The sequence below is a fragment of the Ornithorhynchus anatinus genome, chromosome 2, assembly GCF_004115215.2.
Source record: "Ornithorhynchus anatinus isolate Pmale09 chromosome 2, mOrnAna1.pri.v4, whole genome shotgun sequence".
Classification (NCBI taxonomy): Eukaryota; Metazoa; Chordata; class Mammalia; order Monotremata; family Ornithorhynchidae; genus Ornithorhynchus; species Ornithorhynchus anatinus.
Window position 1 is genome coordinate 151,033,040 of NC_041729.1, and position 26,752 is coordinate 151,059,791.

At 44.7% G+C, this 26,752-nt stretch overlaps 1 protein-coding gene across 3 annotated transcripts in view; it reads left to right on the forward strand.

Annotated features, from left to right (window-relative positions):
- The window catches only part of PPHLN1 (periphilin 1), a 145,111-nt gene extending 118,858 nt beyond the window's left edge, over positions 1-26,253 (forward strand). For 2 of the 3 annotated variants that reach the window (XM_029054673.2, XM_029054667.2), the window contains one exon: positions 25,063-26,253. In XM_029054673.2, coding sequence (XP_028910506.1) covers positions 25,063-25,257 — 195 coding nt within the window. In that variant the 3' untranslated portion in view covers positions 25,258-26,253. The remainder of the gene's footprint in view (positions 1-25,062) is intronic. The other variant, XR_003755904.2, reaches the window with a different exon arrangement.
- The last annotated feature ends 499 nt before the right edge of the window (positions 26,254-26,752 follow it).

Below are 26,752 nucleotides of genomic sequence, written 5' to 3' on the forward strand. Positions count from 1 at the left end.
TTCAGGATGGGAGAGGACGCTCGCCCTCTCCCTGTCCTCCCTCTTCTCTGTCACGAGGAAAGGAAATGGCCTCCTTCAGTGGATCAGGGTGAGGAGTCTCCGGTCTGAGGGGCGTGAGGTGAGTGAGGGTTGGCCAAAGTCTCCGAAGGGCTTCCTGTCCCTGCCTCCTTTTCCCCTCTTCACTTCCCCTTCTCCCCTTTGCTTCCTTCCTGTTTCCCTTCTCTTCTCTCCCAAGGACCAGTATGGTGCTCTGCCCTCGGAAGGTGCGCAACGAAACCGTCGGTTCGTTTAAAAAGCATAAATCCCCTTTTACATTTCTCTCAAGGCAGCCATCCAACACAGAAAAGTACCGTATTCAGATCTTTGTAATTAGTAAAAGGTAGGGTCTTGAGCAGCTTTTCAGCAGGCACAGCACGTCCGTCTCAGAGATTGTGCCTGAAACATTTGAAAATGTTCCCGAGGAGAACCGAGAGAGTTTTAGGAAGGATTTCCATAATTAGTCATGCTTCACAAGGCAGCACTTTTAGTTCAAGACAAATTTCATTTTGTGGCCTGTTCAGCAGCCATATGCCTCCCCCTCCCCCCAACCCAATCCTTCTCTTTCTCTCTCTTTCTTTCTCTCTCTCCCTTCCTCCTCTGTCTCTCCTCCCCGAGCCTTCAATGTCATCTGTGCACTTGGATCTGTACCCCTTTGTCACTTGGTACTCATCCCACCTATCTCCCCATCTAGACTGTAAGGTCGTCGTGGGTGGGGAATGTGTCTACCACCTCTGTTGTAGTCTGCTCTTCCAATCACCTCTTGTCCCCACTCCAGTACATACTTCACTCTGCTGTCTGGATCATTCTTCTACAAAATCATTCAGGCCACGTTTCCCCACTTCTCAAGAACCTCTGGTGGTTGCCCATCCACCTCTGCATCAAACAGAAACTCCTCACCATCAGCTTTAAGGCATTCAATCTCCTTGCCCCTCCTGCCTCACCTCGCTACTCTCCTACTACAACCCAGTCCTCACACTCTACTCCTCCAAAGCCAAACCTACTCACCGCACCTCGGTCTCGTCTATCTCGCCGCTGACCTCTCGCCCACATCCAGCCTCTGGCCTGGAACGCCCCCCCACCCCCCCCCAAATCCGACAGACAATTACTCTCCTCGCCATCAAAGCCTCATTGAAGACACATTTCCCCCAAGAGACCTTCCCTGACTAAGCCATCTTTTCCTTTTCTTCCTCTTCCTTCTGTGTCACCCTGACCTGCTCCCTTTGCTCTTCCCCCATCCCAGCCCCACACCACTTAGGTACTTATCTGTAATTTATATTGTCTGTCTTCCCCTCTAGACTGTAAGCTCGTTGTAGGCAGGAAATGTATCTGTTTTATTGTAATCTCCTGAGCGCTTAGTACAGTGCTTTGCACACAGTGAAGGCTCAGTAAATACGATTGATCGATCGATTGATTACTCAGCCTAAACACTGTCCCCAGCAGCTAAGGGGGTTCTTTCCAAGCCTCTCGTTGAGCAGGGAAGGGGGCGAGGGTGGCCTTGATGCAGCTGAGCAGCTTCCTGCTGGCCTATTACTGATAGATCCTTCCCCCCACAAGCATTCCTCTCCACACAGAAGGTAAGTGGGTGGTATCTCTCCTGCCCCCTCCCCGATGTTTTTGTTCCAGCCTACGTTACCGCATGTTGGTAATGTTCTCTTGTTAGAGGCAGGTCAGCATAAAAGCATCGTCAAATTCGGAGCTAATTTTAACCATCTAGAGGACTAGTTAAGGGCCTTACCTGGGGGAAGATGTTTTTCCTTTTGCTCTGCTGCACTATCAAAATCGTCTCTCGAAACAAAAACTATGTTTGTGACTGTCAGGCATGTTGAAAGACTCTGGATTATACAGTATATCTCTGAGAATCAATCAGTGGTATTTATTGAGTACAGAACACTGTAGTAAGCGCTTGGGAGAGTACAGTGCAGTGGAGTTGGTAGACTCAGTCCCTACCCACAAAGAGCTTGCTTTCTAGAATGCTTACTATGTGCTAAGCACAATACTACGCCCTGGGGTAGGTGGATACAAGGTCATCAGATTGGACACAATCCCTGTCCCACAATCTAAAAACGAGGGAGAACAGATGTTTTATTGATATTTATTGAGTGCTCCCTGGGTCTAAAGCACCATACTACTACTACTAATAATAATTATGGTATTTGTTAAGTGCCTACTATGTGCCAGGCACTGTTCTGGGCACTGGGGTAGATACAAGTTAGGTTGGACACAGTTCCTGTCCCACACAGGGCTCACACTCTTAATCCCCATTTTTCAGATGAGATAACTGAGATCCAGAGAAGTGAAATGATTTGCCCAAGGTCACACAGCGGATGTGGTGGAAACGGGAATAGAACCCATGACCTTCTGACTCCAAGGCCGAAACTCTAACCATTAAACCATGCTTCTTCTCGTCAGTGTTCGGGACAGTAATCTGAAAGTAATCCGAAGCATTACAGCCTAGTGGAAAGAGCACAGGCTTGGGAGTCAGAGAACCTGGTTTCTAATGCTGGCTCTGCCACCTACCTGCTGTGTGACCTTGGGCAAGTCACCGTACTTCTCTGTGCCTCAGTTCCCTCATCTGCAAAATGGGGTTCAATACCTGTGCTCCCTGCTACTTAGGCTATGAGCCCCATGTGGAATCTGATTATCTTGTTTCTGCCCCAAGATTTAGTACAGTATTTGGCACATAGTAAGCACTTAACAAATACCACAATTATTGTTAATAGATCAGTGATATTTATAGACCACTTACTGTGTGCAGAGACACAATCCCTCTAGACTGTAAGCTCGTTGTGGGCAGGGAATGCGTCTATTGTTGTATGTATTCTCTCAAGCCCTTCAGTCTAGATGGAGATACAGAGAGTAGGTTGGCATTAAAGGAGTGAACTGTGTGGATTGGGTTGCAGTATGAGATAGGCGAGGGAAGGTAAGAGAGGGGTTAGCAAATTGAAGGCCTTTAAGCCAATGGTAAGGCGTTTCTGTTTGATGTAGAGATAGATGGACAACCACTGAAGGTTTTTATAGAGGGGGGAGATGTGGACTGAGAATTTTTTTTTAAAAAAATGATTCAGACAACAGAGTGAAGAATGGACAGGAGTGGGGAGAGAGAGGAAGCAGGGAGGTTGTCAGCTAGGAGGGTGATGAAGCATTCAGGGCAGGATGGAAATGCTTGGATAAGTGTGTTAGCAGTTTGGATGGAGACTGAGGGGTGGATTCTGGGGATGTTGTGACATGTTGAATATGTGGGTTAAATGAGAGAAGTGAGTTAAGAATTGATTGATTAATCATATGAAGGTCACAGGCTGGTGAAGCAGACAATGGCATTGTCTACAGTGATGGCGAAAGGCAGGGGGAGGACAGGGTTGGAGTAGGAAGATGAGAAGTTCTGTTTGGGACATGTTAGATTTGAGGCGTCTAGTTGTTCAAGAAGAGATATCCTCATTACATTACTTCATTTAGGGTCTCTGTGAAAACAAAAATTATTTCCTTCTCATTAATCAAATTATTGCAGCCTTTTTTAACCAGGCATTTTAATTTTCTGTTATCTTACATCTCCCCTCCACCAACACAGACTTTTTTCTAAAAGATCTAACCTTTACTTCGTGTAACTGAGACTTTCTCAGTTTCTTGTCCAAACTTGCGAGAATCAAGCTTGGTATTGGTATTGGTGGAAGTGAGAATTTTGTCTCTAGCAGAAGAGGGTAGAGGAGGGGATTGGCAGAAAAAGAACTCAGACTTTTAAGGTGCTAGAAGCAAAGTGTCTTGCCCCTGAGCCCTCAGTTCACATCACCTCTTTTTCTTTGTTTTCCTCCTTGAACACGGGCCTGGGATTCAGAGGACCTGGGTTCTAATCCCAACTCTGCCAGTTGCCTGCTGTGTAATCTTGTCCAAGTCACTTAACTTCTCTGTGCCCCAGTTTCCTCATCTCTAAAGTATGGATTAAATCCCTGTTATCCCTCGTAATTTTGACAGCGAGCCCCATGTGGGACACGGACTGTGTCCGACCTGATTAACCTGTATCAATTTAGCACTTAGTATGATGCTTAGCACTTAGAAGGTGCTCAGTCAATACCATGATCATCCTTATTATTATTTATGAATATGTGGGGATTTCTCCCTTTTCTGTTATGAGGCTATTAATGCCTAGGTAATTTGTACACAACTCTGCCTCCCAGCCAGTTCTGTCTTTTTCTGGTCTGCAAAACAAATAGCAGTCAGTCCTTGCACCAAGAAACCAGGGAATAAACCTTCCTATCATTCTCCCTTGTGGTCGGGGAGTGGAACCTTTCTAGGGTGTTTGGTCTCTAGAGCATGAGAGATTGGAGAGGATTCAGAGGAGAGTCTAGGAAATAAAGATTGGGAAACCAAGCTTATAAGAAACTTTTGAAGGAAATGGAATATCAACCGTGATGTAAGAAAGCTAAGGAGGAGATGTCCTCAATGAGTACATGAAAGATTCTAAACCAGCTCCTTCCCATCTTCCTGGATGGGGAACAAGAAGTAGCCTTAAAGTGCAGCATGAAGGATTTAGATTGGCTCTAAGAAGAAAACTTCCTGACAGAGAGGTTTGTCGCACAGTGGGCTCTGAGGGATAGCATGAATGTTTCTTTTCCTGAAGAGTGAATTAAATTAATTCTTCTCTCTCCTAGTGGTTTTTAAAGTTCTGCAAAGGGGGATGGGTCATAAAATTACCCATCAGTAATAATAATAATAATAATAGTATTGGTATTTGTTAAGCGCTTTCTATGTGCAGAGCACTGTTCTAAGCGCTGGGTGAGATAGAGGTTGTCCCACGTGAGGTTCACAGTTAATCCCCATTTTACAGATGAGGGAACTGAAGCACAGAGAAGTGAAGTGACTTGCCCACAGTCACACAGCTGACAAGTGGCAGAGCCGGGATTCGAACCCATGACCTCTAACTCCCAAGCTCGGGCTCTTTCCACTGAGCCACACTGCTTCTCATTACCATCTAATATTCCAATATCTTTATTTTGAGTTTTTAAATTTTCTGAGTCACCTGTGTTTTTAAGTCTGCTTTTGTGTGTGTGTGTGTGTGTGTGTGTGTGTACACATGCATGCTTTTAAATGGAATTTGTTAAGCACTTCCTATACATCAGGCGCTTTTCTAAGTGCCGGGATAGAGGCAAGCTAATCAGGTTGGACGCAGTCCGTGTCCCACATGGGACTCACAGTCTTAATCCCCATTTTACAGGGAACTGAGAGGCACAGAGAAGTGAAGTGTTTTGCCCAAAGTCACACAGCAGACAAGTAGCGGATCTGGGATTAGAACTCAGGTCCTTCTGGCCCCCAGGCCCGTGCTCTATCCACTAGGCCCTGCTGCTTCCTGAGATTGAGATTGTATTGTGAGCTCCCTGTGGGCAGGTACTTTATCTTGCTCATCATTTGAATTGCAAATTGTTTTTTATCTAGCTCTCCATTCACAGTAACTATTCAATAAATTATGGATTGCCTGGCTGGCCTTCCGGCCTCCGGATTTCTGATTGTGAAGCTTTCGACAGATGAGTTTCCTTCTAAGCTAATTGCTTTGTAACGACATACATTTATTGTACAGATCTTTCTTTTTTACATGTAAATGAATGATCGCCTGGAGTAGGACATTGAGAATTACAAGTGATCTGTAGAAGGTTCTCATATTTTATGGCAAAATTATCTCTTCCTGCAATTTTGATCATTGTTAAGCCAGTTAAGAGCCTTTTTCAGCAATCGTGATATAAAAAATGTTTTCCGGTCCAAATAAACAATTACGGTCTGTTACTAAGGTCAGATATAAATAAAAGTGTTCAAATATGCATTTTTTCAGGGTTCAAACTTATAACTGCTCATCCACCTGAGAATTATGCAAGAATTCTCCTTTCCTAACACTTTTCCTTGAGCTATTTCACATGTGCCATGACCCTCACCACTGGGTCCAGAGCCCCGGTTGGACCGTTAAAAGACCGAAGGGTCCTCTGGGCTGGCAAGGGGCAACGGGGGAGCAGACCTGAGCTATATTGCTCACTGTAGAAGACTGTGAACTCCATGTGGAACAGGGACCGTGTCCAACCTGATTAGCTTGCATTATGACAATAGTAAAGATAGTATGTGTTAAGTGCTTACTATGTGCCAGGCACTGTACTAAACACTAGGGTGGATACAGACAAATCAGGTTGGACACGGTCCCTGTGCCACACAGGACTCATAGTCTCACTCCCCATTTTACAGATGAGGTGATTGAGGCCCAGAGAAGTGAAGTGACTTGTCCAAGGTCATGCAGCAGACAAGTGGTAGAGCTGGGATTAGAACCTATGACCTTCTGACTCCCAGACCCGTGCTCTATCCACTACGCCGTGCTGCCATGTTTTATTTGCCCCAGCACCTAGAACAGTGCTTGACACATAGTAAGCGCTTAACAAGCATCATCATTATTATTATTGTTATTACGGAATCAGAAATAGAAGCCACCTCCATCCCTTTCCACTCTCAAGAAAAGGGGTAACATTTTTCCTAAGGCGTAGGCCATAAGTCACTGTGATCTTTGATCTTTAAACGGCAGGGGGACTTGGGAAAACCCAACTGGGCTGTTTCCCCATTGCCGCCCCCATCACAGCCCTTGTCCCTTCTCACAAGGCCTCTTGGAGTTCCACTTCCTCCCAGGCAGGCACTGACCACTCCCCGATGCACCCAAGTCGTTACAGATAACATGGTTCTCCCAAAAGAAACCCCCCAAAAGATGACACACCGCACCCAACTGAAACAGCGACGTAAAAGAATCTCCAAACACATACATTCATATGACTACAAGGGAGCACTTAGACTGGCATCCGCATGGCGACAGAAGCACAGGGATCCACAAACACACACACACGAGATCAAAGAGACCACAGTCCCAGAGATAGCAACAGGAAGTGAGAGTTGGAAGCCCCAAAAAGTAGGTACATAAATACAGAGAAACTAGACATTTTGGGTGTGCGTAATAGGCACTTTCCGGGTGAGCATAATTACTCTTTTCCTTTCATTCCACCTACAGAAATACAAGCGCCCACATTTTGGAATATGCACTGAGCAGCAGACAGATGCACAACCTTGGCAAAAAATTAGCCTAACTAATTCTTGAGCAATTAGAAGTAGCTAAGGATCCTGCTCCATTTCTCTATTCTAAACTTAGAGCAGCCGTGGCAATACTTCAGTCCTTTAACTCTTACATTTTTTTCCTCTCAGGATTGGTGGGTTTTTTTTTTTTAAATACAGAAAAGGATATTCTGGAGCTCCCAAAATTGGATACACGTGCTGATAGACCCCACTTTAGCCTCTGGAGCTTCTGCTTCATGAAGAGGGCTCAGTTAGGGAAGCCTTCCTGGTGGAGAAGTGCCTTCAATAAGTCTTTGAAGTGGGGAAGAGCAATTATCTGTGTGATAAGAGGATGGTGGGGCTTCCAGGCCAGTGGTAGGATGTGGGTGTGGAATATAGTTGCTTACTATATTCCAGGCACTCTACTAAGTGCTGGGGTAGACACAGGCTAATCAGTTTGGACCCAGTCCATGTCTCACATGGGATTCACAGTCTTGATCCCCACTTTCAAGTGAGGTAACTGAGGCACAGAGGAGTTGAGTGGGCCCTGGCCCAAAGTCACACAGCAGCCAAGTGGTGGAGGTGAGATTAGAACCCAGGTACTTCTGGCTCCCAGGCTTATCCATCAGGCCAGGCTTCTGGTACAGCCCCAGCCAGGAACAGAACAGAAGGAGCACGGCACACCAAACCAATCTGAGGCTCGTTTTCCAAGCTCCAGCTGAGGAAAACTCTGCCTTTCCCACAGCAGGATGGCACTCTCCCACTATTGGCAAAAACCAAACTCCTCAAGAAGGCCCCAATAACCTCTTTGTACCCTGGGTTTTGGGGTTAATAATAATAATAATGACAATGGCATTTGTTAAGCTCTTACTAGGTGCCAAGCATTGTTCTAAGTGCTGGGGGGGAATACAAGGTAATCAGGTTGTCCCACATGGGACTCACAGGCTTAATCCCCTTTTTACAGATGAGGTAACTGAGACACAGAGAAGTTAAGTGACTTGCCCAAAGTCATGTAGCTGATAAGTGGCTAGACTACTGTGTCAGCCTTCTCTCTGACCTCCCTTCCTCCTCTCTCGCCCCGCTCCGGTCTATTCTTCACTCCGCTGCCCGGCTCATCTTCCTGCAGAAACGATCTGGGCATGTCACTCCCCTTCTTAAACAACTCCAGTGGTTGCCTATCGACCTCCGCTCCAAACAAAAACTCCTCACTCTAGGCTTCAAGGCTCTCCATCACCTTGCCCCTTCCTACCTCTCCTCCCTTCTCTCTTTCTACCGCCCACCCCGCACGCTCCGCTCCTCTGCCGCCCACCTCCTCGCCGTCCCTCGGTCTCGCCTATCCCGCCGTCGACCCCTGGGTCACGTCCTCCCGCGGTCCTGGAACGCCCTCCCTCCTCACCTCCGCCAAACTGATTCTCTTTCCCTCTTCAAAACCTTACTTAAAAATCACCTCCTCCAAGAGGCCTTCCCAGACTGAGCTCCTCTTCCCCCTCTACTCCCTCTGCCATCCCCCCTTTACCTCTCCGCAGCTAAAGCCTCATTTTCCCCTTTTCCCTCTGCTCCTCCACCTCTCCCTTCCCATCCCCACAGCACTGTACTCGTCCGCTCAACTGTATATATTTTCTTTACCCTATTTATTTTGTTAATGAATTGTACATCGCCTTGATTCTATTTAGTTGCCATTGTTTTTACGAGATGTTCTTCCCCTTGACGCTGTTTAGTGCCATTGTTCTCGTCTGTCCGTCTCCCCCGATTAGACTGTAAGCCCGTCAAACGGCAGGGACTGTCTCTATCTGTTGCCGACTTGTTCATCCCAAGCGCTTAGTACAGTGCTCTGCACATAGTAAGCGCTCAATAAATACTATTGAATGAATGAATAAGTGGTGGAGGCCAGATTAGAACCCAAGACCTCTGACTCCCAAGCCTGTGCTCTTTTCACTGAGCCACACTGCTGTTTCCTCTTTCTGCCCTGCAGTTCTCTTACCAGCCCTTTAGTCAGTGCTGTTGGAAATAGTTTTATTATTAACAATAACAGTGACAACAATAATTTTGGTATTTGTTAAGCACTGACTTATGCCAAGCACTGTACTAAGTGCTGGGCTACATACAAGATCATCAGATCTCAGGTGGGGCTCAAGGTCTAAGTAGGAGGGAGAACAGACATTTTGCAGTTGGGAGAACTGAGGCATAGAGAAGTTAAGTGACTTGCCCAGGGTCACATAGGAGCAGAGCAGGGAATAGAAGCCAAGTCCTTTGACTTCCAGGCCTGCTTTTTCCACTAGGCCACACTTTTAAAGCACCCCACTCAGGCTGGCACCTCTCCATCTAACACCCTGTAATTTCTGTTTGCTTTCTTCCTCGGTGTTCATTAGCCTAACCAATCCGATGAATATCAGTGCCATGTTCTTCAATAAGGTAGACCACCTCCTACCAAGAGAATGTATAATGCACTTGTGAATCAGGGACTTGGGAAAGCGTATGCCCACACTTTGAGGTCTTTAGGCCACGAGGATGTCATTAGATTTGCACTTCAGATAACATTTCCCTCCTACCTAGACTGTGAGCCCCCATATGGAGCAGGGATTGTGTTTTACCTGACGATCTTGTATCTACCCCAGAGCTTAGAACAGTGCTCAGCATATAGTAAGTACTTAACAACATGGCATAGTGGATAGAGTACTGGCCTGGGAGTCAGAAGGTCATGGCTTCTAATCCCAGCTCCACCACTTGTCTGCTCTGTGACCTTGGGCAAGTCACTTTACGTCTCTGCCTCAGTTCCCTCGTGTGTAATGTGGGGATTGAGATTGTGAGCCCCACATGGGACCAGGAACTATGTCCAACCCAATTTGCTTGTATCAACCCCAGCGCTTAGTACAGTGCCTGGAACATAGTAAGCGTTTTTCAAATGTCATTATTATTATTATTATTATTAATATGTACAATAATTATTTTTATTAATGGCATCCCGAGCGGGCTTCTGAAAGTTATCGTGGCTTCTCTTAGCGGCATCTGGCACCCACCTGTTGGCACTGGCCCAGAGGATAGATGATTAGTACATAATAATATTGGTATTTATTAAGCGCTTACTATGTGCCGAGCACTGTTCTAAGCGCTGGGGTAGATACAGGGTCATCAGGTTGTCCCACGTGAGGCTCACAGTCTTCATCCCCATTTTACAGATGAGGGATCTGAGGCACCAAGAAGCGAAGTGACTTGCCCAAAGTCACACAGCTGACAGGTGGCGGAGCCAGTATTAGAACCCATGACCTCTGACTCCAAAGCCCATGCTCTTTCCACTGACCCGTGCTGCTTATCAAAGGATAACTTTATATGTCCTGGTGCACAAGATACCGCTAACGATGAAAGTTCTCGGGAAAGTTTATATATGGAATTCATCTTTTGGGGAAACTTAAGAATCTGTTCCAGTGAAGGTTTCTGGTTCAGGCTTTCAAAACACTGGTTGCTTAGAAGGACTCTCTAGTTTATGGACCTGTTTCTGAATAGAGATGGTTGAGCTGTGTCATCGTCATTCACCATGGTTTTCGTAAGAGTCGGCGCTGTCTAATCTCCTTGGAGAGGAAGATTCGGAGATACCGTGCCATACCATCAGGATTTAGTCCACAAACATCTACTTGTAATCTGCCAGAATTTTGACATGTTCTGTTGCTCTAGGCCCATGATAAATTGTATTCATTTTACCTCCTAGATTTGACCCAGAGTTGTTGGCGGCAGTTTGAACAGTATGGAAGTTCACAGGTTTTTTTGTTGTTTTTTTTAAGCAACTTTCCATCCAAGGAGGCAGGTCATTTTATAAATATCAGTTACTCTCCAAATACTACTTACTCTTCCCAGAACTCCCTTGGGAGGGAGAACCTATTATTTCCTATTTGAATGGTGAAAGGGAAGCATGAGCACTTTCCCGACTTTGCGCAGTGGCCCTGTAGATCGGCACTGAAGCCAGGCATTGGAGCCTTAAACTTGTTGTGCGAATTTCATGTGGTCACGTTCCCTAGCATTCTGTTTTTCAGAAAAGTTCAACCAGAGGTTAGGGTGTCTAAGACTTAAGAGATTTTCTCCTTCCCCGACCCCCCGCTGTAAAAAATACTTTCTGGAGACAAAACTCATTAAGCTAGGGCTTTGGGCAGGGTTTGTGATGGCTGGAAGCCCTCAAAGAAGGGATTTTAATTGTGAGCCCCATGTGGGACATCCCAGACTTTGTCCAACCTGATTAGTTTGTATCTAACCCAGTGCTTAGAACAGTGCTCGGCACATAATAAGCTCTTAACAAATACCACTCAGAAAATTTAAAAATTCAGAAAACTGTACCTATCTGCTCCCATCCGCCTGTAAGCCTTTTATCCCTCCCTCATGTCCTGACCTGCCTGACCTTAGACCTCAAATCCACAGTTTTTCACTCCCATGTCACTTTCTCCCAAATGTTTCCCCCAGTTCCTTATATCACTCCACTTTCCTTATTTCCTAGTCTCTCTCTTCTACCATTATCTTTGGTCTGTCATTGTGTTTTCTGAGTATATTGTCCTTTTCCACATCTTTTTCTTTTGTGTATTTCCCTCCTTCCCTTCCCGTCCCTCCCGGTCAAATCCTGTTACGTTTTTCCCTCTTTTCCTTTTTCCTCTTTATTGCCTTTAAAAAAAAAAAAACCCTCACTATTTTTCTATAAACATATCCCATGGTTGTATTTACCCCAAAGCCCTGAGTAGAGTAGATAGCCTTGTAGTCAGTGTCGAACCTTGCCATTTTTTTGGTTTTCAATTCATCATGGTTTCTGGAAGACAGAACTGTACTATATAGTCTCTTCTTCTTTGGAAACCTCCCAGCTCAAATCATATACTTTTTTCTTCATGTACTACTCGCCAACCCTGTAGCAGTCACGATGTATTCTAACTCCCTTTGGCCTCTAAAGTTTGCCACTGATGCAGGAATTTCAGAAAACATTTTGCCCAAGAAAGAATAGCAATTTTCCAGAATTATACCAAAAAAAAGCATTACATAGTCTCAGAGTTAAAGGCAAGATGATGTTAGTTTCAGAAAGAACACCATTACAAACACAATTTTGGGGTTGTGTCTTAATCAGAAACTGGTGGGATATGGCCAAGTGGCATATTCTCTGGAACATGGAAGGACTTCTGATATAGACAGAAAAATCAATTAGTGGTATTTATTGAGTGTTTACTGCATAATTCTAAGCATTTGGAAGAATACAGTACAATATAACATAGCTGGTAGGTACATTAGGTGGTTTAAAAAGTATATTGCAGTAACTGTTCCAGTGCAGAAGCCTGTAAGGGTTAGATGTCTACACAATTTTTGGTTCAACTTAATATCTGTGTTGTTTAATGCCACTCTTTCCAGGTTTAAAATTGCCATTTCTCCATAGCTTTAGAATATGAATGGGAGAATAGAGAGATTATCTTATTAATCATTCAGTCAATCAATTGTATTTTTTGAGCCCTTACTCTTTGCAGAGCACTGTACTAAGTGCTTGGGAGAGTACAATACAACAGAGTTGGTAGACACATTCCCTACCCACAACAAGCTTTTACAAATCATTATTATTCATCACTTTAACAAATGTCACAATTATCATCATCGTTATTGGGTTCCATCCCGTATGCCTTCAGAGAAACACAAGTCTCTTTTAAAGAGCGTCAGCTCTGACCTCACAACCCTAAATGGGAATGTGTAAGAGGCTGTCCTTAATTTCACAGTCAAGAATTGGTTCCATCCCTGCCTTCCACTTTACAAACCACATCCTTTTCTTCCTCCAGAGTAGCACAAATTCACACTGCCTCTCAAATAGCTGATTTGTTTCAGCTATTCCAGTATTTTTTCACAGTATGCCAAATAGGTATTTTGATAATTTTTACTTTGTTCCCTTCCTTAACTTCTATTTTTAACCACTCAATCTCCAAGGGCTCCTTCCCCTCTGCCTTCAAACACGCCCACGTCTCCCCCATCCTAAAAAAACCCGCTCTTGACCCCACTTCCCCCTCCAGTTATCGTCCTATCTCCCTACTACCCTTCCTTTCCAAAATCTTAGAACGAGTCGTCTACAATCGATGCCTAGAATTCCTTAACTCCCATTCTCTCCTAGACCCCCTCCAATCTGGCTTCCGTCCCCTCCACTCTACCGAGACTGCTCTCTCTAAGGTCACCCATGACCTCCTTCTTGCCAAATCCAATGGCTCCTACTCCATTCTGATCCTCCTTGACCTCTCTGCTGCCTTTGACACTGTCGACCATCCCCTCCTCCTCCATACCTTATCTCACCTTGGCTTCACGGACTCTGTCCTCTCCTGGTTCTCCTCTTACCTCTCTGGCCGATCATTCTCGGTCTCCTACGCTGGAGCCTCCTCCCCCTCCCATCCTTTAACTGTTGGAGTTCCTCAAGGGTCAGTTCTTGGCCCTCTTCTGTTCTCCATTTACACTCACTCCCTCGGTGAACTCATCCGCTCTCACGGCTTTGACTACCATCTCTACGCAGATGACACGCAGATCTACATCTCCGCCCCTGTCCTCTCCCCCTCCCTTCAGGCTCGCATCTCCTCCTGCCTCCGGGACGTCTCCACCTGGATGTTGGCCCGCCACCTAAAACTCAACATGAGCAAGACTGAGCTCCTCATCTTCCCTCCCAAGCCCGGTCCGCTCCCAGACTTCTCCATCACCGTGGATGGCACGACCATCCTTCCCGTCCCGCAGGCCCGCAATCTCGGTGTCATCCTTGACTCGTCCCTCTCGTTCACCCCTCGCATCCTATCCGTTACCAAGACCTGCCGGTTTCACCTCTACAATATCGCCAAGATCCGCCCTTTCCTCTCCACCCAAACGGCTACCTTACTGTTACGGGCTCTCGTTATATCCCGGCTAGACTACTGTGTCAGCCTTCTCTCTGACCTCCCTTCCTCCTCTCTCGCCCCGCTCCGGTCTATTCTTCACTCCGCTGCCCGGCTCATCTTCCTGCAGAAACGATCTGGGCATGTCACTCCCCTTCTTAAACAACTCCAGTGGTTGCCTATCGACCTCCGCTCCAAACAAAAACTCCTCACTCTAGGCTTCAAGGCTCTCCATCACCTTGCCCCTTCCTACCTCTCCTCCCTTCTCTCTTTCTACCGCCCACCCCGCACGCTCCGCTCCTCTGCCGCCCACCTCCTCGCCGTCCCTCGGTCTCGCCTATCCCGCCGTCGACCCCTGGGTCACGTCCTCCCGCGGTCCTGGAACGCCCTCCCTCCTCACCTCCGCCAAACTGATTCTCTTTCCCTCTTCAAAACCTTACTTAAAAATCACCTCCTCCAAGAGGCCTTCCCAGACTGAGCTCCTCTTCCCCCTCTACTCCCTCTGCCATCCCCCCTTTACCTCTCCGCAGCTAAAGCCTCATTTTCCCCTTTTCCCTCTGCTCCTCCACCTCTCCCTTCCCATCCCCACAGCACTGTACCCGTCCGCTCAACTGTATATATTTTCGTTACCCTATTTATTTTGTTAATGAATTGTACATCGCCTTGATTCTATTTAGTTGCCATTGTTTTTACGAGATGTTCTTCCCCTTGACGCTGTTTAGTGCCATTGTTCTTGTCTGTCCGTCTCCCCCGATTAGACTGTAAGCCCGTCAAATGGCAGGGACTGTCTCTATCTGTTGCCGACTTGTTCATCCCAAGCGCTTAGTACAGTGCTCTGCACATAGTAAGCGCTCAATAAATACTATTGAATGAATGAATGACCCTGGACCTGCAGTTTGTGGTTTGAAGATTCCTATGTTTGTGTTGATCCTGATTTTCCCATAAGATAAGAGGCTGTTGAAGACAGGAATTGTTCATTCATTCAGTCAGTCAGTCAGTCAGTCATATTCATTGAGCACTTATCATGTGCAAAGCCCTGTACTAAGCTCTTGGGAGAGTACAGCACAACAACAAACAGACACATTCCCTGCTCACAGTGAGCTCACAGTCTATTTTTAAACGAGGGAAACAGGCATTAATATACATAAATTAATAAATAAATTACAGATATATACATATGTGCTGTGGTGATGAAGGGAATGAAGGGAGCAAGTCAGGGCAACTCAAAAGGGAGTGGAAGAAGAGGAAAGGAGGGCTTAGTCAGGGAAGGCTTCTTGGAGGAGCTGTGCCTTTAGTAAGGCCCTGAAGTGGGGCAGAGTCTGATATGAAGAGGGATGGTGTTCCAAGCCAGAGGCAGGATGTGAGTGAGAGGTCGGCGGCAAGATAGAGGAGATAGAGATACAGTGACAGGGTTCCTAGTATTAGAGGAACGAAGTGTGCTGGCTGGGTTGTAGTAGGAGAGAAGCGAGGTGAGGTAGGAGGGAGGAAAGTGATAGAGTGTTTTAAAGTCAATGGTGAGGAGTTTTGTTTGATGCGGAGGTGGTTGGGCAACCCCTGGATTTTCTTTAGGAATGGGGAAACGTGGTCTGAATGTTTTTGAAGGAAAGTGATCCGGGCAGCAGAATGGAGTATGGACTAGAGTGGGGAGAGATAGGAAGCAGAGAGGTCAGCAAGGAGGCTGATACAATAATCAAGGTGGGATAGGATAAATGCTTGCATTGATTTAGTAGCAGTTCGGATGGAGAGGATGTACCAGGATGGACTGGAGCCTGTGTAGACTGCCTGTCCCCCGTATATCAATAATAATGGAATACTGAAGAAAGAGGTGGATAAGTCCAGGTTGATAGTTTATTTAGAGTAGAACATGGCGGGGGGGACTTACCCACAGAACAGTCCGTGGCGGCCGGCAGACTTGGAGAGATCACACCGCACCCTCCCCCTGCATGCACTGCCTTATATCCCCTCTGGTGTGCCAAGAACAAAGGGGCCCTGTATGGGCAAAAGGGAGGGAGGCATCAGCCACCTGGCTCCGATGCTCCCTTACAGATATATTTAGGGCCCCAAGATTCGCGAGGCGCTATGTCCTTGGCGGTCTTTCACCGTACGTCTTGCTGCTGCTGTGGGGCCTCCTTCCTCTGGCAGGTCCATCTTCCTCCCACCCGGGGTTGGCGCTACACCGGCGCTGTGCAATTAACGAGGCAGGATGGAGCGGGGCTCGGCCTTGACTGTGCTAGCCCAAATGTTTCCCATGGAGTCTGACCATACAGAGGAATTGGCAGATTTTAATGGCGTTGTGAAGGTAGAACTGACAGGATTTAGTGATGGCTTGAATATGTGGGTAGAACGAGAGAGAGGAGTCAAAAGATAATGCCAAGGTTATGGGCTTGTGAGAGAGGAAGGATGATAGTCCCGTCCACGGTGATAAGAAAATGAGTGGGAGGACAAGGTTTGGGTGGGAAGGCAAGAAGTTTAGGTTTAGCTGTATTAAGTTTGAGGTGATGGGAGGATATCCAAGTAAAGATTCTTGAAGGCAGGAGGAAATGTGAGACTAAAGAGAGGGAGAGAGATCAGGGCTGGAGATGTAGATTTGGGTGTCATCAGTTTAGAGGTAGGTGGTAGTTGAAGCTGTGTGAGCTAATGAGTTTTCCAAGGGAGTGGGTGAAGATGGAGAAAGGAAGGAGGACCCAGAACTGAACCTTGAGGGGCACCCACAGTTAGTGGATGGGAGGCAGAGGAGGAGCCCACGAAAGAGACTGAAAATGAGCAATCAGAGAGATAGGAGGAGAACCAGGAGAGTACAGTGTCAGTGAAGCTGAGATTGGATAATGTTTCCAGGAGAAGGAAGTAGTGGACAGCATCAAAGGCAGCAGAGAGGTCAAAGAGGATTAGGATGGAGTAGAGGCCGTTGGATTTGGCAAGGAGATCACTGGTGACCTTGAGGGGATAGATTCTGTGGCATGAAGGGGACGGAAGCCAGGTTGAAGGGGGTCAAGGAGAGAATTGGAGGAGAGGAATTTGAGGCAGTGGGTGTAGACAGTTCACTCTTAGAGTTTGGAGAGGAATGGTAGAAGGGAGATGGGGCGATAACTGGAGTCAAGGGTTTGTTTTTTTAGGATAGAGGAGATATGGGCATGTTTAAAAGCAGTGGGGAAGAAGCCATTGAAGAGTGAACAGTTGAAGATGGCAGTTAGAAAGGGAGGAAGGAAAGGGGCAAGTGTTTCGGTGAGGTGCAAAGGAGTGGGGTTGGCCGCACAGATGGAGGGAGTGGATTTTGAGAGAAAGGAGATTTCCTCTAGACATACTGCTGGGAAAGAGATGGGAGAGTTGAAGAAGGGGCAGTAGAGGGGAGGGACTGGAGAGGGGAAAGGGAGACTTTCGGGGGATCACACCTAATAGTGTCAATTTTGTTGATAAAGTAGGTGGCCGGGTCACTGGGGGCAAGGGGTAGGGAAGGTGGGGATGGGGAGGTGAATAATTGTGTCTTATTAGTCTCGAACACAATCCCTTGCATTGCATAGGCACTCGTTAAATACTTTTGATGAACTCTCCTCTCGAAATTTAAGGTTACTTCTTTAAGGTGTACTTTTTATATCGTGGTGGAATGTATTTCTATAGTGAGGCAACATTTGCATCTGTCTTTAATGTCGTCCGAAGTTTTGCAAAAGATAGTCTTTTTGTGAGAAGTCTAATATATTCGTGCATTCAGGGCATACTTGAGTTAGAATTTTTTTTCCACAGCAGCGCACCCCAAGGCCTGTTTTAAAGAGAAACATTCTTTAATTTTCTTCAAAAGGACTATAAATGATTTAAATATAGTCCTTTTGAAGAAAGTTAAAGAATGCTTCTCTTTTCAAGGCCAGGAGAGTTATGTTGACTTTATGGTGATTGTTTCTTAATATATTAACTTTTCCCTGATTGGTAGAAGTAAGGATTAAAGACAATCCCAATTGATTTCCCAAAATTTTGTATTTTTTATTTAAACTTGGGCTTTTTTGCCCTATTGAGTAAATGATATGTGGACCAGGTAATTGAACTTACACTACACTGACTTGCCCTGACCATTAGAAATAGGTAAAATTTCAACAGCCCCCCTTCCCCCTCAAAAAAAAATGGGGCTGAAAGTTTAGGGTTACCATAGCCAGGTTATTAATATGGTAGCTCATGTGAAGTAACACTAAACTTTCAGAATGTCTAAGGTTATCATCAACTCAGTAATAAAATTTTTGTTAACTTAATAATGGTGGATTTTACTCACAGCGATTGGCATTGCTTTCTTTTGCTTTAAAAAGCTGCTGTGTTCATGTAGAAATATCTGCTGCCACAAACTGCATACATATTGTTAAGAACACAACTTTATTGCATAGGACTCCACTTCTATTTATAGTTTTTCCCTAGGAAGATCATGGGCAGCAACATTTGTCCGGGAGGAAAACTCCCAACTTATCTGTACCCATCCTTGGTACTTTTGCAGACATGTTTATTCTCTTGTAAATATTTTATGTCTGTGTCCCCTGTTAAGAGAACAAGTTCCTCTTGGACAGAGAGTGTGACTCTTCTATGGTTTGGACTTCCCAAATGCTCAGTACACAGGGTGTTGCACCCAGTCAGTAAATAATAATAAATAATGATGGCATTTGTTAAATGTTTACTGTGTGTCAAACACTCTTCTAAGCACTGGGGTGGTTACAAGCTAATCAGGTTGGACACAATAGGGCTCATAGTCTTAATATCCATTTTACAGATGAGGTAAGTGAAGCACAGAGAAGTTAAGTAACCTGCTCCAAGTCACACGGCAGATTGGTGGTGGAGCTGGGATAAGAACCCAGGTCCTTCTGACTCCCAGGCCCGTGCTCTGTCCACTGGGGATTTTTTGTTATGAAAAATGTACCACCCAGAATTTAAAATCGTCCAATATGCCCCAATAATGTCATTTCCAAGGTATCAGTCATTAAAGACATACCTTTTAATCATACCCACTTGCTCTTTGTCCTAAACGAACTGAAAGAAGTGCTTATGTTTGCCCCATCAGATAGTCAACTGATAGCCCAAATCAGCCAGACCCTTTGTAAACACACCAGATACTCTGCAATCATCATTACCAGGATATTCTTGGAGAATGTTGACTCACCGTCATCTTCGTATTATTGGGTAGGTGGTAGTTCTTCCCTCTATTAGTGATATTTGTTGAGCGCTTACTATGTGCTGAGCCCCGTGCCCAGCGTTGGGTAAATACAACCCAGTCAGTTCAGACCCAATCCCTACGGATTCCTATGAACCCCACCCCACAGTGCAACCTGATTCCCATTTTGATGAAGTCCAATCTGGAAAAAAATCCTTCCTTGTGTGGTCTATGGGTATCAAATCTGAAGATTATTATTGCATTTCCACCGAGAGACCCTAAGCAAACAAGACCTTTCGCAGATAACTGCACCCTTCCTGTTTTGGATTGAGTTGACTGTGGAACAGATTTGGGAAATAGGTTTCTGACAGTTTCAAATTTTATTTATAAAATGTTTCAGGGTGAGGCCCTTCCTTTAACATAAAACCGATTATTTCCTGTTTAATCCGAAACTAATTCATTTTGAAAAAGGCCTTTTAAAAATTGACCCTGGGGGAAGAGAGACGATATGTAGTATTCAACACTTTCATAAGCTGATTTTCAAGGCAGAAACCCAGCTGCTGCTATGTCCATCTTTTTTAAAACGATAATCCAAATAAATATATAATCGATAGATTTTAAAACATACCAGTTACCTTTTTTAAATCCCAATCCCTTTAAGGTGTGAATTTAAACTGAGGAACATTCCATTTGAGAGAGTGCTTCAAAAAACCCATCACTTTCTCTTGTACGCTTTCTTTTTTGTAAATACACTAAAGGAGATGGATTTTTGCTAAAATAGCAGAGTGAGACTAGAGAATATGTAGGTTAATATACACTGTAACCTTATCCTCATCCAGAACAATTGCCATAAAATAGCCTATGAAATCTAGGCCACACACAAACTGTTCTCCTGAGCCTGAAAGTTGGTGTTAGAACACACGTTGGTGTTAGAATGCTGTTATTATGTGGATTGATTGGTTTAGTAAGTTATAATCTCCAGTAAAGCCGGGAAACTTAAGAGTTCTGACTTCCCCGCATGGGGACTACATTTTGCTTGACTCTGAAAAATATGTTTGTTAAAGCAGTCTCAGAGTGCCCGATTGCATTGCCAAGATGTAACTTTATGTGAACTGTATGCCGTCATATATATTGGTTTAGTAGAGTGTCAGATTTCAATTCTGGCTCATTTAAGCATTAATTTTTGCCGCAAAGTTGAATCACTGAAATTAAAAGTCAGGGACTTCCTGCCAGTACAGTTTAATTAAGTAAATTCCATCACTGCTGAGGAAAATTGGTTGTATTGTGAATGCCGAGGCACAGAGCTATTTTAAGAGTAAGGTTAAGATTCAGAGTCTTTTTTTTGGTATCTATGTAGGCCTGTTTATTTGAATTTGGTGGCACTAGGAGGAGAGCTAACATGAAGCGTTACGGTTCTGTTTGGTATTGTCTAGCAGTTGCTTGCTGAAACTCAGGACAGATAATAAACTGATTTATTTCTATGGCATACTTCCTGCACAATAAATGATACTGAGTAATGGGCAGGCTTGGAGAAAAAAAGTCACACTACAGATAATATTTAAAAGGGTCTTTTTTTAAAATGCGGTATTTGTTAAGTGCTTACCCTGTTCCGGCACTTTACTCAGCACTGGGGTAGATATACAAGCTAATCAAATCAGACTCAGTCCCTATCCTACATTGGGCTCACAGTCTTAGAGAAGCAGCGTGGCTCAGTGGAAAGAGCCCGGGCTTGGGAGTCAGAGGGCATGAGTTCAAATCCTGGCTCTGCCACTTGTCAGCTGTGTGACTGTGGGCATGTCACTTAACTTCTCTGTGCCTCAGTTACCTCATCTGTAAAATGGGGATTAACTGTGAGCCTCATGTAGGACAACCTGATTACCCTGTATCTACCCCAGCGCTTAGAACAGTGCTCGGCACATAGTAAGCGCTTAACAAATACCAACATTATTAATCCCCATTTTACAGATGAGGTAAGTGAGGCAGAGAGAAATTAAGCGACTTTCTGAAGGTCACACACAGCAGACAAATGGCGGAGCCGGGATTAGAACCCAGGTCCTTCTGACTCCCGGGCCAGTGCTCTATCCAGTAGACCACACTGCTTCTCTAATGCTTCCCATAAATCATTATTACTATTAAGTGCCGTTGAGTTGTTTCCGGGTCTTAGAGACTCCAGAATGTCCTCTCCTCAGCCATAATCCGCAACCATTCTAACGTTTCTTCCGTTTTCATTGTTATGGTCTCTATCCATCTAGGTGCCGGTCTGCCTCTTCCATGTTTTCCCTGGACTTTTCCTAGCATTAGCATCTTCTCCAGAGAATCAGTCCTCCTGATTATGTGTCCACAATATGCTAATCTAAATCGAGTCACTTGGCCTTCCAAAGACCGCTTTGGTTTAATTTGCTCCAGAATCCATTTGTTTGTATTTCAGGCAGTCCATGATATTGGCAAAAGCCTTCTCCAATACCACATTTCAAAAGAGTCGATCTTCTTTTTATCCTGTTTTTTCACTGTCCAGATTTCAGATCCATACATTGTCACTGGGAACCCCATAGTGTTGACCGTTTGTATTTCTGTGGCAGTAGTTACATCAGCGCATTTCATGACCTTTTCCAGTCTCTTCATAGCAAGTCTTCCTAACATTAATCTTCGGCATATTTCTTGGCTACTATTTCCTTTATTATTGATTATCGATCCCAGGAGAGAAAAATTGTCAACTATTTCAGTCTTCTCTCCGTCCACTGCAAATGTGTTAAAACTTCCGGTTGTCACGATCTTTGTTTTCTTGACATGCAAATAGGCCCATCTTTTTTGCTCCGCTCCTTAATTTTTAATAATAAGCCCTTCAAGTTTTCTTCACTTTCTGCTAGTAAGGCTGTATCATCAGCATAACGAAGGTTGTTTCTAGTCCTTCCTCCAGTCTTTACTCCCCATCTTCATCTTCATCCAATCGAGCTTTTCTCATTAGGTATTCATTGTAAAGGATGAACAGATAAAATGGTAAGACACATCCTTGTCTTACTCTCTTACTCCCATCTCATAAAAGATGTCTTTTTAAAATAGCCTGGTTGTGTTTATTCTCATTTTGTAAATTAGACCATTAGAAAATAAAGTAGGCATTTTGCATCAATCAATCAATGGTTTTTATTGAGCTACTGTGTGCAGAGCAGTATATTAAGCACTTGGGAGAGCACAGCAGTACAGAGTTGGTAGACGTGTTCCTTGCCCAAAAGGAGACCAGATTTTATTGTGTGTTTTCCCTTCATTCACATGGAGACTATGTGAAAATGTAGTTTTTCCATAAATACATGGGTGCTTACTGTGTGCAAAGCATTAGAATAAGCACTTGGGAGAGTACAGTGCAGTGGCGGTCGTAGACACGATCCTCGTCTTCAAGGAGTTCACAGTCTTGGGGGGAGACAGATGGGAAAATAAATATGGAAAATAAATAAATTCCATATAGGGGAACTAGCAGGGTGTAAGGATGTGCTTGTAAGTGTCGGGGCCCATGAGTGAGTGACAGCGTGCTTAAGGGGTACAGACCCAAGGACGTAGACAATGAGGAAAGGGAGGCCGAAGAGATTGGGGAAGTGAGAAGTTTATTGGGGAAGACTTCTGGGAGGATATGTGGTTTTAGTTTGACTTTAAAGATGGGGTGAACGGTAATCGAATAACATTTTTGTCAAGGGAAAATGCATCTTGTGACTATGGATAAAGAGGGTAACACCGAGTGTGATGGAAACCTAGATGGGGCTGGGAAAATAATATCAAATTGTAGTTGCAAAAAATAATTAAGTAGTTCATTCACTGAAGTATGAGAAACAGCATGGCGGAGTGGATAAAGTATGGGCCTGGGAGGCAGAAGGTCATGGGTTCTAATCCTGGCTCTGCCACTTGTCTGCTGTTTGATTTTAGGCAAGTCACTTTGCTTCTCTGTGCCTCAGTAACCTCATCTGTAAAATAGGGTTTGAGACTGTGAGCCCCATGTGGGACAGGGACTGTGTCCAACCCAATTTGCTTATATCCACTCCAGCGCTTAGTGCCGTGCCTGGCACGTTGTAAGCGGTTAACAAATACCAAAACTATTATTATTATCATTATTATGAGCCTGGGAGTCTAATCCCAAATCTACCACTTGTGTGCTGTGTGACCATGGGCAAGTCATTTAACTTCTTGTGCCTCAGTATCTTCCTATGTAAAATGGGGATTAAGACTGTGAGCCCCATATGGGACATGAACTGTGTCCAACCTGATTAGCTTATATCTACCCCAGCACTTAGTACAGTCCTTAATAAGCTTTTAGCAAATGCCGTTAAAAAATACCATTAAAAAAAAGACAGTCCTAAGAAACAGTTTACTGCCCCACCCATGGGTCACTGAAATCTGTCACAAATCTTGGGTTTGCACCCTTTATTCACCACTCTCCCAGCCCCACAGCATTTATGTACGTTTTTGAATTTTTTTAATGGTATTTGTTAAGCACTTACTATGTTGGTATTTGTTAAGCACTTACTATGTGCAGAGCACTGTTCTAAGGGCTGGGGTAGATACAGGGTAATCAGGTTGTCCCACTTGAGGCTCACAGTCTTAATCCCCATTTGACAGATGAGGTAACTGAGACACAGAGAAGTTAAGTGACTTGCCCACAGTCAGAAAGCTGACAAGTGGCAGAGCTGGGATTCGAACCCATGACCTCTGACTCCCACGCCTGTGCTGTTTACACTGAGCCATGCTAGGTGCTGGGGTGGATACAAGGTAATCAGTTTGGAATCAGTTCATGTCCCACTGAGGCTCACACTCTTAATCCCTATTTTATGGATGAGGTAATGAAGCAGAGAGAAGTGAAGTGATTTGCCCAAGATCCTTCAGAAGACCTTGGAGTAGCGATTAGAACCCAGACCCTCTGACTGTCAGGCCCATGCTCTTTTCACTAAGCCACAGTGCTTCTCGCACTTGAGTATATGAGCCATTTATTCATATTAATGTCGTATTTATTTCATTCAGTTGTATTTATTGAGCACTTAATGTGTGCAGAGCACTGTACTAAGTGCTTGGAAAGTTCAATTCAGCAACTAATAGAGACAATCCCTACCCAACAATGGGCTATTTATTTATGTTAATGCTTGCCTCCCGCTAGACTGTTATCTTGTTGTGGGCAGGGAATGTGTCTATCAACTCTGATATATCGAAATCTCCTAAGTGCTTAGTAACAGTGCTCTGCACACACTTGTTGTTGTCTTATGCTGTCGAGTCATGTCCGACACATAACGACGCCCTGGACACGTCTCTCCCAGACTGCTCCACCGCCATCTGCAGTCATTCTGGTAGTAGATCCATAGAGTTTTCTTGGTAAAAATAGGGACGTGGTATCGCCTTCTTCCACGCAGTAAACTTGAATCTCTGCCCTCGACTCTGTCCCGTGCCGCTGCTGCCCAGCACAGCTGAGTTTGGGCTTGTAGCAGATTGTAGCCTTCCACTCGCTAGCCGCTGGCCAAGCTAGGAATGGAATGGATAGGCCTCTGCTTGACTCCCTCTCCCGTAGTTGAGACTTGTAGAGTACTGGAAACTCTCTAGGTGCAACCCTGAGAGCAGCTGTCCACACTAAGCACTAAATAAACAGTGTGGACCTGTTTATTTAGCCCAATAGGAACAAACCTAGGATCGGAGCTTCAGGTGGGAGCTGGGTGGACCTGGTCAACATAGGCCTGCCTCTCAAACCAGCTGGCCTGGGAGCCAGGGAGAGGATTGTAGCAGCCCTTGATCTTGCAAACATCTAAACTGGCAGAGCAGGGGACGTGGTAGCCCCCCTACCCACACACACCCAGCTGACAGTGAAGTTCACCTGCATTTTGTGTTCGATCCTTTAACGGGTTTGAACTCTTGTTTGCTTCGTGCTGTTTCTGGTGTGTTGATAGCCTTTCCTTGAGTGATTAAATGATGTCTTTTTCTTTCTTTTCCACTCTTCACGTTCTTTGAAATATTTCCGACTTCTAGGTATACCGACAGGACTGTGAAACTTTTGGGATGGTTGTGAAGATGCTGATCGATAAAGATCCTTCGTTAGAAAAGTGCGTGCAGTTTGCCCTGAGGCAGAATCTCCACGAGATCGGCGAGCGATGCATCGAAGAACTGAAGCATTTCATTAAGGACTATGATTCTGCTCACCAAGATTTCGCCGAGCCTTTTTAGTAGATCTCTCTTTCCGAAGCAGAAGGGAATGTGCTTTATCATTTTCGCTGAAGAAAAGAAAACTCTTACTGACGCATAGCGAAAGTAACCTAAGGTATTTAATGGACTGCATCTTTGCTCTGGACCTTGAGAGGAGCCTCTCCCGTGGCCACAAGATGAGGGTAAAGTCCTGGGCTCCTTTTTTTCTTTCTTCGGTGCATTTTTTAAAAGCTCATTTCTGGAAAGCAAATTACAAAACATATTCTCATTCTGCAATTTTACAGTAGGGCAGTAATCATTTCTAGGTTGTGTCCCACAAATCTGAATGTGGCTAGCACAGTTAGTGGGTGGTTTTGAGCTATATTTCCATTAGAAGTTGGAAGCTGTTTAATTTTAATATTGAATGATCCGACGCAGCCCCCAGTGTAAGTTTTGGAAGCCTTTGCCCTGCTCCTGAAGAAGAGGTTTATTGGAATTGTTATCTTTGATTGTATGACATAAACCCCTAAAATATTTTAATTTTCTTACATGCCAACAGACTTGGAAGATAGCCAGTGCTTTAAATGATCCCAGGTTGATTTTTGGCTTTTTGTTATTGTCTGTGGCTTTGAAATCTCTCATTCGTTTTGATTGAATTCATGTTGATAGGAAATGATTCCGGAGACCAGTATTGCCCAGGATTGAACAGCTTGGCAACTGGTTTATTTTATCATTGAAAATGAGTATGAAAAATTCCTTCCTAAGAACTACCCAAAACAAGTTCTATGTCAAGAGTGATATCGGGTAGTGAATGAATTCTAGGCTTGCTTTCTTGTAACAGCCCTAAATTAACCTGCTAGAACGTTACTTGGTAAGTGGTTTGGAAGTTGAGTGATATTTTTAAAGTTCCAGTTTTTAGTCCTGGGAAGAAGTGCTCTGGATAAATTGCATAGTTATTTTAATGTACTTTTAACATTTGTGAGTCAGATAGCTTTAAAGACCTGTCATAGTTGTAATAAAGTATTGCTAAAAATGGAAGAAATGGTATTATTGGGCCAGAACCCTCCCACCCTAATTCTGCCACCAGCAGCGGATGCTCCCCTCACTGACAGGTTAAAAAAACTCATAAATTTGGATCCCAAGAATCCAGCATCCAGACAGGGAACTTCGTCCTTCTTTCCTTTACCTTCTCTGCCCCTGAAGAAGAGCAGTAGGTTGACATTTGAAGTAGAAAGCATTGCTCTCCACTGCAGTTATCAAAACCTCATTTAATCTTCGGGATTGCGAGAGATTATCAGAAGCAGGGTCGGGGAGAGGGGCTCTGAAGGCCTGGAATGCTTCTTGTCATCCTGGCTTCCCTAGAGACAAATGTAACCTGACAGACCTGCAGAAACATCCAGACCAGACACACACATACACATGCGCACACACCCACAGAGATTTTCCTTTAGGACTATATATTAATTTTGTCTGAATTAGGGAGGTTTCCCTGGAATGTCTAATCGTTATTGTTAAGACCTGTCAAAGGTTTAGGCAT